The sequence below is a fragment of the Chiloscyllium plagiosum genome, unplaced genomic scaffold (assembly GCF_037043375.1).
Source record: "Chiloscyllium plagiosum isolate Xiang-an unplaced genomic scaffold, Cpla_swu_hap1 HiC_scaffold_19, whole genome shotgun sequence".
Taxonomy (NCBI): domain Eukaryota; kingdom Metazoa; phylum Chordata; class Chondrichthyes; order Orectolobiformes; family Hemiscylliidae; genus Chiloscyllium; species Chiloscyllium plagiosum.
Genome location: NW_028270157.1, coordinates 28,659,779 through 28,679,464, shown reverse-complemented (window position 1 = coordinate 28,679,464; position 19,686 = coordinate 28,659,779). Strand labels below are relative to the sequence as shown.

Sequence of the window (19,686 nt, the reverse complement as noted above, 5' to 3'; positions counted from 1 at the left end):
CTGGTATAACCTGTTTTTGGATATGCATCTCTCAGTTACCTAAGTTTAACTTCTATCTTTCATTGTAAAAAGGGCAATTTTTTAGCTTAAAATGCTAGTACTGTGAACCCTTTGAGGTGTCTAACGGCATAGAACCACCTAGTCTTTCCACACATTGTACAGAACTACTCATGCACATTAATGTATATTCTGATGACTTCAGAGCAAAGCAGGAATATCGGCCTTCATCAACTGAAGCTGGCCTAGTTGCTGAGGTGTCACCATACCATGTTCTCAACATGTTTACTGTGCTTTGCCGAAAACTTTGTAGGTAGACATAGGCACATACCAAGATTCCAAAGTGAAGTCAGGTTATGCCACTTCACAAATATGGATTATGCTCCACAGTTCATCTACATCATAGCTGATATGAATTGTCACTTTATATCCTCAATATTATACTGTCCCAGAGATCTTTCCATTCCTTGACTTTACTATTGTATTAGTTGAGCATCCTCAGTGGCAGTGTCTCAACCACCCTATGGGTAGAACAGTTCCAAACTCTTCCTTCCACTATCCCTCCTTTATATATCAATAGCGTATTCTCCAGTTTCTATTCTGAAAATGTTTTGCCTGACCATGGAGAGACTTAACCAAGGGAAAGATCTTTCCTTTTTCCGCCCTGCTGAGCCTGGTCATACTTCTTCATTACTCATAATTGAGATTGTCTCTGTCTCTGTCTCTGTGTTTGCATTCTCCACAAGGTAGTTAACACAGGGCTATTCCCTCCACTGTTTCCTCACCTAACAAGGCTATTGCCCCTGAAATCAATCTTTTGAATATGGCTGCAATCCACAAAAGATAGCTTACCCTTCACCAGGTAATGACAACAATGTTGGGCACATCTTTGTTGATGATGTGACACAAAAAAATGGACTGTTACTGAATGACAACATTGCATTCTGATGAGACGAATACTTCACTTCTTTCATTTCAGCCAACCATGTCAGCATCTAATGGCATAATAGAACTACAGGAAACTCACATGCAGTATGAGTCAAGGAATGGAAAGATCTCTGGGGCAGTCAAGATATATTTATAGCATTGCAGAGTATGTACATTGAATGAATACCCATGCCACATATGCCCTCAAAATATCATCTCATTTCTTTACCTACCAAGACTACTAGGTGTTGCCCCAATATCCATAACAAAGGTTGCAGGCAGCTTGTTCGGAGCCTCTGTTGACTGTGACCTTGGCAGGCATCTTCTTGGGGTTGAAGGCCTAGAATGCCTCCGCTTACTAAGGGTCTGGACAGACGGTCACTGTCAGCAGAGTGGAGGGGCAGAGCACCTTTTGTGTGTCAGGAGACAAATCTACCTCTCTATGGAAGACTTGAGAATGAGGGATGAGTGGAGGAAGGATGAGATGCTTCACCTAGCTCCCTTTCATCTTGTCATTGGTGCACTGCATCAATGACTACAGGAATGGACTGTAGATCCAGGTGCATATCTGTCTGCTGCACCTGAGTTGAAAAATGTGGTGCTGGAAAAACACAGCAGGCCAGGCAGCATCCGAGGAGCAGGAGAATCGACGTTTTGGGCATAAGCCCTTCTTCAGGAATCACCTGAGTTTCCAAGATGCCTCCAATCCTTTCCATGCCAGACCCACAACTGCTTTGGGCTGAGCAGGAGGCTCAACTCCAGCATTCCCTCAAGTGTCAGAGACGTTAGCCATTGCTTCCGTTGTTGGCTGTGAACCAATCTCTATTGATAGTCAACCAGATTAGGACTTTAAATATAATAATAGTGCACTCATCTAGGTAAATGACTCTGTACTGCTGGAGGGCACAGATGAAAGTCAAGTTGGGCATGCGCTGAGGTTTTGGAAATTTTATCCTCTGAATTGGTGGTGGAAGAGCTGCAGAGGGCAGAGGGGGACTTGGGGGAGGGTGACTCCTCTCTCTCTTGCTCTTTCGATCACTAGTACCTGGAATGGGGAGGAGAAATTTAGCTTGTGAACGTGCACACTCCTCTATCTAAATAATCCCTCTCACTGTTTGCATATCTGACAAGTGTTTTTGGAGCCTTCTCAGTTTCTGTGAGAGTCCTAGCTCTCCATTGCACAGGCAAGATCCCACCCTTCCCTTGCCAGTTCTGCAGCATCTCTTCAAAAAAGGGTGATGTCTGGTACTAAAAATAACAAATGCTGGCGATCACAGCGAGTCAGGCAGCATCCATGGAGAGAAAGCAAGCTAAAATTTCAAGTCAAGATGACTCTTCATCAGAGTTGAAATGAAATGTAGAGGGGGCAGCATTTATGCTAGAGTTGCGGAGGGGGGAGTGGGGGAGGATTGTGGCAGTGGAGAAAAGATGTTGATCGTTCAGATTAAGTGATCTTTTCTCCACCAGCACTCTGCACACTACCACCACTACATCCCCCCCTCCCACAATTATAACATAAATGCTGTCCCTCCACACTTCACTTCAGCTCTGATGAAAAGTCATCTATATTTGAAACTTTAGCTTGTTATTTCTCCACGGATCTGACCCACTGTGACCTCCAGCATTTGTTGTTTTCAGGACTAATTCCAGCATCTGCAGTAATTTGTTCCTATATGATATCTAGTACTCCAGCAATTAGGGAGTCTTTTTCTCTTGTTCAGAGTTCCTGTCCTTCAGACAGATGAAAAGATGGAATGAGAATCATTGCAATGAGTGAATGAGCACTTTGTAAGTGTGCATTGTCATGGCACGTTCTGAGTCCTCCCCTGTAAGTGATTAAAAGCCAATGGATTAATCGAACAGTGTGTGATAGCCATGTCATGCTGTCATTCTTCCCACTGGTGCTAAGGCTTGCATACAATCATCCTATCTGAGGTACCTCTGCCCTGGCACAGATGTTGTGTGTATGTTCACAGTGAATAAATAGTGCCACGTACTCTTGTACAGCATAGGAGATCATTCATATACCTCCTGCACTGGATTCACGTTCCTCTGTGAGGCTCACAGGCGCTGACCTTCACTACCACCTTGGTCTGGTCCATATAGGTCAGGTGGATTGGCGTCCTGTTTGCATCTCTGAGGAAGAAGAACCCTTGCCTTTCCTGGAAGGCCTGCAGGAGAACCTTGAGCGAGGCATCGTTGCCCTGTGGACTAATTTCTGATTGCTGAGCGACATTTCTAGGGAAGGTTGGGGCAACAACACAGGCATCAGTCATCTTCCTGGTTGGAGTGTGTGAATGCCTGCCCAGGTGTCCTTCTAATATAGCGCTCAGACCCTGGCAAGATCTGGTAAAGATGAGGACATCTTGCCTGTCTTCTGCATCATAAAATTTACCATGTCACTCATGTGAAAACTCACGTGCATATGTAATGAACTGAAACTTGTGTGTGAGATATATTAACTCCACCCCTGAGCAGAAGTGACACACACTTCCACGCCTGCTTCGAAACTAAGGCTCCATATGGAAGATTTTATCTTTTGGCTTTTTTTCTGACTGCAATGAGCCCAAAACTTTCCAACAATAGTACTTCTAAACTGTACATATACTAGCATCCATTGCCACTGAACTTGATGGATGAAATTCTTATGGGTCTTAAATTATGTATGGGAATTATGACACAATCTGTCAGTTGAAAATCTTTTAATTATATTATCAAATTTATTCTGATTACAGACTAATAATTATTTTTCTAAGAAGTGACCTATAAGAGAGAACATATTACAATTCTTTTCATTATATCTTAATTATTATAATAAATTATATATCTTAAATAATTTGAAATACAGCAGCATCAAACTATTGTGAATTATGTATTTTTTTTTCAAAATCTTACACCTTACTCAACTGTAACTCATTACAAGATCATTGAGTAAGTCCTCCTTTACCAACTTACATGTTGTATTCAGATTATGGGATGAACAAAATATTATGAAAATGGTTGATACTGAATGCAGATGTGAAGATGGGAATTATCAAAAAATAGTAACAGTATTATTTGCAAGATTAAATCTGTGTGTAGAATTTTGCTATTCCTTATCAAAGTAAATTGATCTCCAATTATTCAGTGCTGCTTTAGCTTGGATAAATAAATATTAACCTCACATCTGATAAGTAGAGAACTTTTTCTTCTTCTTTCAGTTTTAAAACAACCTTCATTTTCACTTGCTCTACACCTCTTGGATTTTTAGCGTTATTTAGATAAAAAGATAAGGTATAAAGATAAAGTAAACAATCCAAAAAGTCAAAAATGTTCAAGTTTCTCACCTGACCTTCTGTAATTCATGGTCAATCTCAACAGAGGTGACTGGTACAAAGCTGGTCCATTTTGATTTTAAAAACTGATGATCCACAAGGTCTAGTTTATCTATCTTACGTACAGGAGACATCACTGGCTGACAAATAGGCCAGGAACACTCATTTGCACACAGGATATGTCTATTGCTACCTCAGCCAATTTATGCTAACCTTTCAGTCAGACTAAAATTAATGTCCATGCGGTCATCAGCTGGAATAATAAATTGTATTGTAGGAAGAAAATGTGTGCAGAATGGGCTGATAGAAATATAAACTATTTTAATATCCAATTAGCTCAATATCAAAGTACATCTTTCTCTGCTTACTTGGAACTGCTCTTGAAACTGAAGCCAACAAGATTAAATGGGTTACTTTAATATCTGACATTAACAAGCTAATTATGTTTAAAGTTTAATGTTGTGGCATTGTCTTTACATTAGGAGTGCAGCTATATTTTACAAAAGCAGCTCACAGTTTAAATGTTTCAAATTGCAATTTTAACCAGTTATAAATGTACATGCTTGAAATATTAATACAGTAACCTGTGATGGTGCAATATGTTGCTGTAAAGGACACTCTGCACACAACCCAGCATACCATGAAGGCATCCATTTCTCTGTAGTTACATACACAGAGTTTCAAAGATTAGTGTGACAACTGGTGCTTTTTTAAAATGTGGATTGCAGAGAAAGCAAATTAAAATTCAATATCCAGAAAGGGATCAGATATAGTTTACATCACAGAAGAATAGCCAAAGTTGATAGGATAGTTTAGAAAACTGGATAAATATGAGATTCTCTAAATTTTCTATATTGAAACATGGTTATTTAAGAAAATAAAGCAATAAATAGCTCACCCCATCCAGACCAGGAAGTTTCATAATTCCAGTCTTGATATGTGCCACATTAGTTTATCACAGTCAGACAGGAGCTGGGTTCTACAACTAGTTTTAAGAGTCCAGATTTCAATGAGAACGTACTTGCAGTGTTTCGTAATATATAACAACAAAACATTGAAAACTGACCTGAGAATCAATATCAATGTTCACACAGGAATAAAAACCACTTGAAAGAGGTACAGGAACGTGATTGGAATTCTTGGAATCATTTCCCAGCAAAACGTAAATTACAGAGAATTTGTATAAAGTCTACAGCACAAAATTAAGCCATTTGGACCACTAGTCTACACTGGTGTTTACATTCCAAATGAGTGGACTACAATGTCTGCATGGTAAGAGCTGTCAAGATGATGGAGAGAATGACTCCCAGCTTTGTATTTCAGTACTTTCGTAAAGTGATGTGAGGAGAAGAATGAAATAGGGCTTTTATTCTGTTTGTGCATGCATGTATTATTTTCTCTTTGAAGATTTACTTTTCATAGCCAGATATTGGTTTCCACTTTTCTCGAGCCCGTTTACCTTAAAAAAAACATTTCCAGAGAGAAAGAAAACATTTGTTTTCATATTATTGTTCTACTAATTTTTTTTTAAATCAGAGGTTTTACTTCATCTATAATATATGGATTTTACTACCTTTGTCAGGCATTAAACTTGTGAAGGAGCAGGAAATCAATGTAACAGTTGCTTACCACTCTGATCCTGTTTTTTTCTTGTCCCTATGTGAACTTGCTCTTTTCAGCTGTTGAGAAGGATACCCATTGGCAGGTTGAAGGCTACTAATTTAGCAATGCAGATTGGGTCTTATTATGTCATCAGGACCAAGTGTGTCATGCAAGCTAAGGATTGGGGGTTTTGGGCACTGTCACCCCTACTATCATGCAAAACTGGTAGGAGCTAGATCCACTACTACAAAAGGCCCAGATTAATTTTATGTTTTTAATTTAGTTTCTTCTGGGGACAGGTCTCATGATTAAACCTCGAGCTTCTTGGCAGAAAGGAGCAGGAGTAAGCCATACTGTCCTTCAAGCCTGTTCTTTTATTCACTAAGGTCAAGGGCTGTTCTGATCTTGTCCTCACCTCCACCTTTTCCCTAACCCTTCCTTCTTTATGGTTCAAATACGTGTCTAACTCAGCCATGAATATTTAATAACTCAGTCTCCACAACTTTCTACGGTAGAAATTCCCTGGAAGGAGAAATATCTCCTCATTTCAATTTTGAACACATAATCCTTCTTTATAAGACCATAAGACATAGGAGCAGATATTAGGTCATTCAGCTCATTGAGTCTGCTCCACCATTCAATCATGGCTGATAAGTTTCTCATCTCCATTCGTCCACTTTTTCCCCATAACCCTTGATCCCCTTAACAATCAAGAACCTGTCTATCTCCATAATTATACTCAATGACTTGGCCTCCGCAGCCTTATGTGGCAATAGGTTCCATAGATTCACCACTCTCTGGCTGACGTTTTTCCTTATCTCCATTCTAAAAGGTCTTCCCTGTACTCTAAGGCTGTGCTCTCGGGTCCTCGTCTCTCCTACCAATGGAAACATTTTGCCAACGTCCATTTTGTCCAGACCATTCAGTATTTGGTAAGTTTCAATTAGATTCCCCACACTCTCACCCCCCCCACCCCACCCCATATCCTTCTAAACTCCATTGAGTGTAGACCCAGAGTCCTCAAACATTCCTCATACGTTAAGCTTTTTATTCGTGGGACCATTCATATGAACCTCTTATCCGCTCCAGAGCCAGTACATCCTTCCTGAGAAATAGGGCCCAAAACTGTGCACAATACATCTGTGATGCACCCTGGGGTATTTTCCTACATAAGCAGGCTGAATAGTTTCAAACTCATTGAATCATCTGTGGATCTGAGCCATAAATGCCATGCAATCTTGATCTGATAACAAAACGAGTTAGAATCTTCAGGTCACTGTAGTTTCTCTTTTCATTCCAGCAGCACTCCCTCCCCAGATTTCATAATTGCTAATCTATCAATATTATCTCAATCAAAGCCATAAGAATACTGACATATTTGTTTAAACTCTACAAGAACAGTAAATGCCATACTTTAAAACCTACCTGCAAGGCAATAATAAACAATGTGACAGCTGATAAATTTTCCTTTCTTGTTTAAGTGAAAACGTGCATCATCGGAATGTGATCTGTCACTAAAATTTACAGTTTCTCTCCACTTATATGATGGCATTTGAAAGATTGAAATGGATTTAGCCTTGCTCGATAGTTTAACTTTGTTTAATAAGGTTTTTCTTCCAAAATCCACATCTTGCACAAGTCTTAAATTATTTCTATCTTTCATTTTTAGCCTATTTGAAGGTGCTGACTGACCACAACAAAATCATGGGTGAAACAGAATAACAAAGAATCTCAGTCGCTCCATGTTCTGTTTGAATTTTTCCTGAAGACCAGATGACGGATGTTCCAGTACTCAACACTCCAAACAATACACCATGAAAAGATTGCAGGACTTAATTTTGAGAAAAACTTTCAGACACACCACCAATCAAGCACAAGTATAAAAGAAAACCTACTTTCAACACATCAGCAAACTAAAGTGTCATGCCCAATCAAACAGCCAGCAGCCCCCCTGACAGTAACCACGGTGCATCAATCTTAGGATTCATGCTGATTCCTGTTACAGTCATAGCAGTCATTGGCATTGCAGTTATAGTGGTAACATTTTTAAAAAATTCTTTTCAACATGTTCTGCAATTTATGGGTTTACCATAATCATTCTTTTAATATATCTTTATTGCTTTTTTTGCCAGATAAAGTATGTTCGAAAGAGACGCAGGTAAGAATATTTTAAAGGGGAAATTTCCTTAAATTTCACTTACAAGAAGATTAGTACTAAAAATGTAAATATTTGGTGACAGGCATGGCAGCAATGGGCAGGTAGAGGGAAGATAAGGACCTTAGCTCTTCAAAGTAATTATTTATGAATGACGAGCAGTCCTGTTTATCTTTCAAGAAACCTGGGATAGTTTCTGCACATATTATGGAAATAGCCTATATATTTCAGCAGGAATTTGATAGTATTTTGTTATTATTTCTGCTCTGTAGGCTTTCATATGCCGATATTAATTCTACTTTTCAGTTGGAAGATACTGACATGGTAATAGGTGAGGGAGGGGTACCCTTTAAATAGATCACTGTGATGCATGGAGACTGTGATTACCACATGTCGGAAGTAGAGGGAGTCAAGAGCCTGGTGCAGTGCTGACAGCAGCTCCTGCCAGCACTTCCTTCCTGCAGGATATGAGGAACTCTGATTTCCTGATGAAAAGTGATTGAGCTAAACGTGCAGTTAATTCATCAAAGACCAAGTTACTGTTTGTCTTGAATAAAAAAAATCCTTAGTGCATTTTTGACAACTTTCCATTTATTTGGAAGAGCAGTAATTTTTACAAAATTCAAAAATATGTGCAAATAAATTCAATGAGCTTAAAATCGATCTAGTAATAGACGGCTTTAAGTATTGTATTGTTAGTTAATACTTTTCTATCCTTAATTAATCATCCTTGGTAAATTGCTATATGTTTTAATGGGCTTGGTTCTGGCTTCTGTCTTTAGATGTAACATGTTTTCATGTTCCTGCCTAATAATTCTATGGACATGACTTCCTTATGAATGAAACAGGAAAGATCTCATCAGCAATTTGGACACACATGAGTCATTACATTGCACAAAGGGGAAGACATGGCCTGTGATTTTCATTTAGGATGTGGAGCATCCTGTTATTAACTAAACTGTTTATACAAATGTCAAAAGATGTGAAACAGTGTACTATCTACAGCAATTTTAAATATTCACGGCCTGTTAAGGGTCTATATTTAGAACGACAATACAATATTTCTCTGTTTTTATGAACTGAAATTCTTTTAATTTAGAGTCGGAGTTCAAAATAGCTAGCTGTATGACTTCATTCACGAAAGTTAGCTAAAGGTGGCACTCTTGAGTGAGAAATTCTGGTTTTGGTTCAATTTTCTATCTTCTTCAAGCATTGCTACCATGGCTTTTTTCAGCTGGAGAGGTGGTCATCCTTCATTGTATGTTAAAAGATGGTTATCAGGGCCTCATTGTGGCACACGTTTGAGAGCTGTGCTCTTTCACAGTGGTCCTTATCTAAAATTGTAAATGCAGAAATGATCATGTTCTGAGGTCAAGTCATTTTGAATAACAGTCTGGTTGTCAAGACTATGATTTCAACTTCTGATGGTGTAAGCTGATGATTTAGTATCTGACTGTAGAAATAAGGGCAACCCTGAAATATCTCTATCTTAAATAAGCAAAACACTAAACATATGAACTGCAGTCATCATAGGTCAGAAGGTGCTCAACTGGTTAACCGTAAATCATTTCTCAACAGATTAGGTGGTATTTCCCAAATAATTGCTATTGTACTCAACTTATACAGCATATAGTTTATTTTTGGATTTTTTTTTATTCATGGGATGAGGGCATCACTGGCGAGGCAGCATTTATTGCTCATCCCTAATTGCCCAGAAGGCAGTTGAAATCAACCACATTGCTGTGGGTCTGGAGTCACATATAGGCCAGAGGAAATGACCTGGGAGTTGCAGTAGGAGAGGGACTCCCTGAGATTCTTGTAGAGAGAGGAGGAAAACTTCTTCAAGGCAGGCATCCTTGCAAGAGGATTTGCAGTAGGGTTAAAATCAATGAGGTAAAAACAATGACTGCAGATGCTGGAAACCAGATTCTGGATTAGTGGTGCTGGAAGAGCCCAGCAGTTCAGGCAGCATCCAAGGAGCTTCGAAATCGACGTTTCGGGCAAAAGCCCTTCATCAGGAATAAATGCCGGGCTTCCCTCCATAAAGGACATCAGTGAACTAGATGGGTTTTTTCCGCAATTGGCAATTGATTTTTAGTAGTCATTAGATTCTTAATTCCACGTAATTATTAGAGTCAAATTCTGCCAGCTGCCATGGCTGATTTCGAACCCAGCTCCCCAGAACTTTACCTGGGTCTCTGGATTAACAGTCCAGTGATAATACCACTAGGCCATCGACTCTGGTTGAGTAATAATTGATTAAAAAAAAAAGAAGCGCAATAAGACTTCAAGAAAAATTATTTTCTAAGGAAAGTGCAGGATTATTGTTGAGCTGTTGTATCATCATCATCTTGTTGCTTACCATTGACTGGAAATTAAACCAGGCCACCTACATAAAATCAGAGATTACCAGAGCAGGTCAGAGGCTAAGTATTCTCGAGCGAGTAACTCGTTACTTTAGTTTCTATCATTCACAAGGCACAATTCAAGTGTTCAATGTGTCATCCTGCCAAAGAAACACAACTAATTGCATGCAAACTGCTTAATCAACAAGTGATAGGCAGAACTGACCTAGGGTCTGCAGTGCTGCAATATTTTGTTGAGAAAGGTGGTGAAGCTCACTGGTGGAGGGTCCACAATCATTCCCATTCTTAATGATAGGGATGGGGGAGGCCAGCATATAAGTACAACACATAAGGCTGAAGAATTTGCAACAGTTGTCAGCCAGAAGTGCCCAGTGGATGATCTATCTCTGCCTGCTCCAGAGATCCCCAGAATCACAGGTGCCAGTCTTCAGCAAATTTAATTCATTCCACATGATGTCAAAAAAACAGCTGGAGACAGGGGATGCTACAAAGGCTATGGCCCAAGCAGTTTCCAGCAATAGTACTGTAGGCATGTATTCCAGAATTTACCTCATCCCTAGCCAAGTTGTTTCTATACAGTTACACGACAATGTGTAAGATTGCCAGGCTACGACCTGTACACACAAAGCAGGACTAATCCAATTACCACACCACCAATCTACTTTTGACCTCATCAATCTAACCATTACCCCTTGACATTCAATGGCAACACTATCACTGAATTCTCCACTATCTACATCCTGGGGGTTACTACTGACCAGAAACTGAACTCACTAGCTACATCAGCTAGCTTCGCCATAGTCGATATCGTTTTATGAGGCGTAAATCATGTTTGCTTAATTTGCTCGAGTTCTTTGAAGATGTAATAGCAATATGGATAATGGGGATCCTGTAGATGCAGTATATCTGGACTTCCAGAAGGCAATTGATAAGGTGTTGCACAAAAGGTTAACATGCAAGGTAAGATTATATGGTGTTAAGGGTAATTTATTTGTTTATAAAAGTTTAGCTAATCAACTGAAAGCAGAGATTCAGGATAAGTGGATCTTTGGCTATGAGAATTTGTTTGCCTGGATGAGGGCAGCTCCACCAACTAGAAACTTGATTCCATTTATAACAAAGGAGCCTGCTTGAGAAGCACCACATTCATAAACTTCACTCACTCCACCACCAATGCTGTAGCAGTGTGTACCATCCAAAAGATACACTGCAGAAATTCACCAAGGCTACTTAGATAGCACATTCCAATCCTGTTACTAATACCATGCAAAAAGATGAGGGCTGCACATATATAGGGACCCTACCACTGTAAGTTCCCCTGCAAGCCATACGCCATCCTGACTTTGGAAATATATCACCTTTCCTTTAGTATCACGGGTCTTAATCCTTGAACTCCCTCTTTAATGACAGTGTGGATGTACTTGCACTAAATGGATTCCAGCGGTTCCACCACCTTCTCAAAGGCAATTAGGGATGGGCAATAAATGCTGGCCCAGACAGCAGTGCCCACATCCCCGAGTTAAAAAATAAATTAGTATTAGGCTCATGTAAACATGAGAATCTGGATGGAAGTGGGCTCAGGATAAGGGCAATATCCAAGGAGACAACTATCAGAAAAGATTAAAGGACAAAGGAGATGGAAGAGGGGAAACTTGATAGAGGTATACAACATGATGGGTATGGACAGAGTGAATAGAAAGCAGCAGTTTCCCTTAGTCATAGGGGGTACCATTTTCACGTGAAAAATAAGAGGTTTAGAGGGGATTTAGGAAAAATGGTTTTGTTCCCATAGGATGATGGGGATCTGGAATGCACTCCTGGGAGGGTAATTGAGGTAAGAAACTTCCCAATCTTTAAAATCTATTTAGATGAGCACTTGAAGTGTCATAACATTCAAAGCAATGGCTAGTTTCGGTGGTAGTATATTTTTGATGGTACAGACTTGCTGAGCTAAAGGGCCTCTTCTGTACTGTATGATTCTATGATCAGTGGTGATGGAAAATGGGGAGGATGGAGAGTGAAAGACTTGAATGAAAAGTTAACAATAACTTATCTTGTAACACAATTTTCCAAAATAATAATTCTGAAAATGTGCAGTGCAAAGGAGAGGAGCTACAGATCTGATTGCCCATGTTAGTGCATGCCAAAATCACATCTAACTGAGGCAATGGAAACTGAAAGATAGAAAATTTACTGCGTGATCACTCAGTTAAGGCATTTGCAGTGAAAGGAAACTCTTGCTGCAAGATTAGGCAAATAAGGTGTTTAAGCTGCAAACAACCACCTCCCACCAGACCCTGTTGGTCATTAATCTTTGACAAGAAGGGCACCTAACAACCACAATGAGCACTGAAGGGTGAGAGTGTGGTGTTGTGAATTAAACTATGGACGACAATTCAGAGACTGTTGCAAAGAAAGATAAGGACATGGACAAAGAATCATTACGTAGGTTGTCCATTGCAAGATTGTATGGCTACCACTCATGATTTTGCAGGACAAGAGTGACATTGTGCTAATTACCACATGCATCAAAAATTAAAGATAAAACACACTAATATTTTGCATGACAGCATTAAGAAGGGTAATCTTCAATTACTGGTTATGGAGGATCTACCTCATCACATAACCTGCCCTGTAGCCATGACTATCACTCTCCACATGAGCAGCCTGATAAGGGCCCAAAGGATATAGTAACTGTATCAACAACTCAAATGGAAACTTCCCGTTTCGTTACAAATATTTCTTCACAGGTAGTATTTCCATGCCACAGGTTTGACCTACTTAATCCAGTAGCATTGATAAGGATGCAAAGGAAGAAAGAGCAATCACAACAAGTAGAGATGGGCTCAGCAGGCTACAGCTATAGATGAGCAAGCAGCAAATAAAGAGAGGTGTGTTTAGGCCTTCTGAGACATTGACCAGTCTACTGAATTTGTTACATGAAAGGTAGTATTCACTTTCTTCTTACTTTCACACAAGTAATTTGTTTAATTAGAGAAGCCATCACCTACACCGTTAGCTTCGTTCCGACCACAGCTGAGGATGTATGGTATCCCCCAATTGGTAGTTCACAAGTGCATTTGAGAGTTCACAAATGACCCTTACAGAAATTAAGTTTGGCCAGATCATCGTAGACCCAGAGAATCAAGGTGCCAGAGATGTCAGGTTTGAATCCAGCACAAGGTTCCCTCAGGTACAAGTGACTATTAACTATGTGCATATGGACCCCTATGCCATTATCCAACCAGATTCTAGAGCAGAAAGGAATTTCATTTCCTCAATTTCTACTTAGTTTGTGACCAAACCTAACAATTCCTGTCAGTGTGCACACATTATCGAACGAAATGTCACAGTACTTAAATTCTGACAAACCCAATTTTGAATATTTGCCATATAGACGCACAAGCACTCAAAGCTTAGCTAATGACCCCAGTGCTCAAACCGATTGCAAACAGTGCGCACCACCTGTGGCCATTATTGAACAGTTAGCCTTCTGAAGATGTGCATCCATTGCCCAGACCATTTCGAAGAGACATTCCAGAAGTCACCAGGCAGGGTCTCCAGAATATCGATTGGTTGCTGTTCCCTGCACAACCTGGCTCTCAGATGGGTTGGGAACTTAGAACAGGTGATGACGGACCAACCAAATGCCTCTTTGGAGATGGAGAAGAAATATATGATGGAGATGCTGAGGATGCCAGAGTTGATGATGAGGATGCTGAAGCAGTCAAGGCAGTAGTGAGATGAGGAGAAAGTGAGGTCTGCAGATGCTGGAGATCAGAGCTGAAAATGTATTGCTGGAAAAGCGCAGCAGCGCAGGCAGCATCCAGGGAACAGGAGAATCGACATTTCGGGCATAAGCCTGTTCCCTGGATGCTGCCTGACCTGCTGCGCTTTTCCATCAACACATTTTCAGCTCAGTAGTGAGATGAGACAGTCAAACACATAAGAACCTGATAGCAGCTGGAATTAAGGTCAAATGACTTCGCATGAACATTTGTAGAGGTTCTGAAGTAACAGGCAATTTGTTGTGCTGAGGAACTCCTGTATTCAAATGAACTCTTGTCTTATAACTGTGAAACTTAAATACTCTCTTTGTTATAATTTTTGTTCTCTTTGCAGCAATAATGTCTTGGCCAGTGCATCAGTACAGAGTTCTGCAGGCTTAGTCCACACAGATCATTCCTCGATCATAGAGATGTTTATTGGCTAACAGTATGCTGAATGACTTTCTAATCTCACCCATCTTGCTTAAATTCTCACTTCTCAGAATTATGTTCTTCCCAAAGCATAGCGGTGAAAAAGAACCTCACTGCTGCAGATGATGCACGTGAGTGTCTAACATGATCACCAATTCTCAAGGTAGTCAATAAAGGAAAATATCATTGATCAGATTTTTTTACCAGAAATAGACTGCATGAGTGTAGTCTGATTTGAAATGCTGTACAAAAGGATAATGCCCAAAGTGACTTCAATATTTTTTCATCTTTATTTTCCTACCAATAGTTTTTGGTGTCATCTCAGCAGCCACAATTTGCCCCCCCCCCCCACCCACCTTGTTGGTGTACAATGGCATCTTACTCACCCTTTTCAGGGAAAAGGATCAGTAAACAAAAGCATCTATTGCGTGTGCAATAGAGTGAATCTCCGAGGACATATCCAACAGATACCGACTGGTCCTGGCTCTCCACTGTGGCCATTACTATGTCTTTAGAGATAACCATGCACTAACTTGTTGGAGCAACAATATCAACGAAAAGTTGAGCAGACTGCTGTTCTTCACTCCAGTCTGCACGTGATCTTAGTCACTACGACCAGATGTTTCTTTGCTTGTCCCAATATCTCTGTAAGATCATTAATGGCCAAGTGCAGAAGTTCATTATTTGTACTGAGTTCAGTTGGGGCTTGTTTTCCAACTATCCTGAATTGTCAGTTATTATTTCTTCTTCCAGTTTGGGTTCATATCAGTACACTGCTCACCAGACTATGGTTCTGAGTCTACTCTGGATGCATTACCCTCCAAGGTGGAAGTCTCTATGCTGGTGCAGGGTGAGGTGGAGCGTCTTGATGACGTTTCCTCTAATGGTTCCAACTGTTCCTCCTCCGTTTTACTGTATGAAACTGAGAGATTTGCCTGCAGACTCTTTCTTCATCTGGATCTTTTTTTAGATCTGGCGATTGCATGGAAAAACATAAAGGTTTGTCAGTGTTATGAGCTGCCACTGTTACCCAAGTTTAATTATTAAGCTTGATGGGCACCTGGGAGATCTGTAAATAGAGATTTTTCTGGCTAGATGCCGCACATATCCAGTCTCCCTTCATCCTCAGCCCAAGTATGTTACCTTCACATGCCTGCATTCTCTGCAGTCTTCTCCTCAAAGTTGGTGAGCAGTCTTATGCCAGGTATTCAGCACTGGCACTCCATCGTGCAGAAGAAGAGAACCATTTAGAACCATGTAAAGATATTAGCATGCGTACATGAGCATTATTCCTGCATTGATGGATGCAGATAGATGTGTCAGTTCTCTCAGCTCTAATTGTCGATGTGCAATACTGGTAAGCATAATGTTGTATGGAAGAAGTTAGAAATTTAAAGGTTCTGATTGATTGGTAGTTCAGTGTTGTCACAGAACTGGAGTTGATGGAAAGCCATAAAGCTGCGTGATGTGTGTTCCTAATATTTCTGTGAGGTTTCATTCTAAATCTTTTCTGGTTGTGTCCTTGTCCCACACAAGCCTTTGGTGAGAAGCTATCAGATAAGTAGGTAAGTTCTGATTGAAGGTCAGTAAGCTATAAAGTGTTGGAGCTCCTTTTCTGTTTTAAGTGTGAAACCTCGCTGATCTGTGAAATGCAGTGGCGTTTTGCTGCTAGTGGTGCAACATGAGTTGGTGCATTGAATTGGAAGGTGTTGATTGCACATCAGTCATCTGATGGAGATGTCTGTCACCAGTCTTCTATGTGACATTCGTGAGTAATGTTACAATGCTTACTCACATTCTCAGCAGTATTAAACAATGAGGAAACATTAACACATAGCCTGGTATATGCAGCAGATCATTCATCCTCGTCCACAGTGTCTCCACTCCCTTCTTTGATTCCCATTGGGTTCCTGGGTCACTCTGGATAGCTTCCTATTGCCATTCCTTGGAAACATTTGGCCTTGCAAGAAGACCTGTAAGGAGGTGTCACCAAAGCATGTGGCTGTCTTCTGGCAGAGCTCTGAAATTTCCAGGAATGGGTGGAGATGATGACTTGTGGTTCCGGGGAGTGAAAGGCTGCCTGGGTACCTTTTTAAATCTCTCAATTGGGTTTTGGAGCCTTTACGATTCTTGTGGGGATGGTGGCAGAACAAATAACTTGGCATTTTACTCACTCATAAATCTAAAATAAATAAGAATATAATTGCATGTGACTCTCGCTCTGCCCCGGAGCATAACTCCTGCTTTTTCGTATACCTCCACAACTTGGTTTCAAAAAAGAAATTTCTACCCTTACCTATGCAATCGTTAAAAATAATTGCATCCTCATTTCTCAGTAACATCCTTGTAAATCTTTACTATATTTTTCCAATGTTTTAAGTTTCTCTTTGTAGTATGGAGACCAGAACTGTATGCTTAACACAAAGTGTAACCTATTCTTCAACTCTGCACATGCTGTAATCTTTAAGATTAATATGTCACCTATTAAAGGCTCTTTGATTGTCCATGTGCACCACATCCACTGCATTCCCCTTGTCTGTTATTTCTTTAGGATCTGTTTTGTCCCTGAAACATGCTTTATTATTTGAAATGGTGAGGAGGCACCTTGAGTAGGTGTAGTAACAGCAGCAGCCACTGCCTTTCCAGTGGTACTGTCATGCAATGAAAAGCTCATGGTAACGAGTTGGCCAGTCCATCTTGGCTGGGTAGACATCTGTTCCTGGGGTCCTTTATCTTGAGGAAGGCCAACCATTTGCAATTCAGATGGCTGATTGGACTTGATTCAGCTGGTTTTCTAAAAATTAAGTGATGCAGAGTCACTGTCAGGCAAGTTCCCATAGCCTCTATTAAATTCTCCCCAATTTTTGCATGCCTATAGAAGACAGTTAGATTCCCTTTTATCTTGTTGCTAGTCTCTTCACATTCTCTCTCTTTTTCCCCTCATATGCTTTTTTAAACGAAGCCTCTAAACTTCCTATTTTTAGCATGATTCTCACTTGTATTATAAACTTGACATCTGTCTTACATTCTCTTTTTCTGTTTAATTTCATTCTTTATTTCTTCAGTCAGGGAAGTCTGGTTTTGGTTGCCCCATCTTTTCCCCTCATTGAAATGTATCTCAACTGTGGTAGATCTATTTCCTATTTAAAAGCAGTTTACCCAGAATTTATCCAGTCTCAATTCACTTCTACAGCTAGGTACTTGTATTCCAGATCTCTCATTGTCCTTTTCTGTAGTTAATCTAAAACATATACTATGATCACTGATTCTGAAATGTTCCCTTATTGACATTTGATCCTCTTGAACATCTAATTCCACAGAATCAACTCTACCCATTATTGTTTTCCTCATTAGTTGGAACCACACTTCATAATTTTTTCCCATCTCTGCTGTCTGAACTATTACTATTTCATTTTATATTATAACAATTAAAGTATATTAGAATAATTAAGGGGGAAAGATTTAAAAGTGACCTGAGCGTGGTGCGTGTATGGAACAAGCTGCCAGAGGAAGTAGTAGAGGCAAGTACGTTTACAACATTTGAAAAGACAAAAGCACATGGATAGGAAAGGTGTAGTGGAATAAGAGCCAAATGCAGGCAAATGTGACAAGTTCAGTTTAGGAAACCTGGTTGGCATGAACAAGTTGGCCAAAGGGTCTGTTTCCATGCTTACGAATGCTGACTCCCACCATATTACTACTTTTCTTTTGCACTTCTCTAATTTTCCTGTAAATACATTCCTGTGTATCTCAATAGTTGATGACTTTTTATGGTACATTTCAGAGTTTAATGGTACCTCTGTTCCTCAGTTATCTCTTACTTGTAACCAAATACACTCTGCCCTTACTCCTCCAAGACTTTGTCTCTCTGCCATCGTAATAGGTTTCTTAATCCACACTGCAGCCTTATTAATGTTTTAGACATCTAAACATTGAAACAGACACAAGTACTATAAGTGGGATAAACACCTTGAAACTAATGTACAATTCATAGGAAGCTGAAAATAAAAGTTTAACCAGGAATTTGTTAAATTTCATATTGTGAAAGAACAAATTGTTGTGAAGGAATGTGACTGACAGATTGTCTGGCCATTATCATATTCCTATTTGTGAGAGGTTGCTGTGCATGTAAAGGGTGCAGCTTTTCTTATGCTACAAAAGTGACTACACCAGAAAAAAATGGTTTCATTGGCTGTACAAAGTTTTGGAATACCTGCTGGTTATGAAATGTGCTGGATAAATACAAGGTTTTCTTTTAACCAACATATTGATATATTCTTTGTGATGCTAAATGTGTCTAGACTGTTTAAAAGAAAAGGAGTGATTTAAAATGACACAGTGCTGCTTCACTACATCAGTCTCCCAACTGATAAGTTTGTTATAATCACTTGTGTTTTTCCGTTATAGCTAAATCACCAACTGACTATGATTAGAACTCCTGTGTCTGTCCACCACACCTTGTAAGGCAAGGACTGTGGTATTATGTTTTGGACTATCTTGTTGTTCCTTTGCTACTTCGTTCGATACTTCAGCTCTGACATAGCTTGCAGATTATGGATGTCATGAGCTAATTCATGGATTAGTTTATCTGCCTTTTGATGCTGCTTCCTTCATTCAAGTTCCCACTACCCAGCTTTAAGACAATCGCTGCTTGGTTCTCAGCAGTATAGGTAGTATGTTCCCAGATTTGTTAACGTGTTAGGAGTCCTGATCTGACTCCTCTAATAAAAACAGTTAAACACATTTGCTAAATATTGTTTATGAAAATTGAAAAGTGACACAGAAAAAGATAAAGCCAATTATAGTGTTGAGCTGATATTGCTGTTTTCATTACACTTACATTTTGAGGATCACAGTTTTGTATTGCTGCCATCTGTCATGTGCTTTCATCACCTATAGAAAAATTGTGTGGTATAGGGCCATAGACTTTTCTTGGGAAACAAATTTATTTCTAATAAAATAATGAACATATTGCACGGTGTAGTCTCAATTCACTAACAAAGGATGGTTGTTCCTCTGCCATAACTTGTGCTGACAGTGAAATGAGAGGATTGCATAATATAAAATGAGGTCTGCTTACCTTGAATGTTAGATCTGGAAGTGCAAAAATAAAATCAACTCTTCTA

General features: G+C 39.7%; 1 protein-coding gene across 11 annotated transcripts in view; it reads left to right on the top strand.

Annotated features, from left to right (window-relative positions):
• The window catches only part of LOC122559715 (uncharacterized protein C3orf18 homolog), a 93,937-nt gene that overhangs the window by 53,641 nt on the left and 20,610 nt on the right, over nt 1-19,686 (top strand). For 7 of the 11 annotated variants that reach the window (XR_006314514.2, XM_087997171.1, XM_087997172.1 and 4 more), the window contains 3 exons: nt 5,333-5,510; nt 7,510-7,877; nt 7,973-7,998. Coding sequence is in view for 10 of the 11 variants with exons in the window: in XM_087997171.1 (XP_087853297.1) it covers nt 7,764-7,877; nt 7,973-7,998 (140 nt within the window). In the remaining variant the exon portion in view is untranslated. Of the gene's footprint in view, nt 1-5,332; nt 5,511-6,674; nt 6,773-7,509; nt 7,878-7,972; nt 7,999-19,686 lie in introns of those variants that run through there. The other 4 variants (XM_087997167.1, XM_087997165.1, XM_087997168.1 and 1 more) reach the window with 2 other exon arrangements.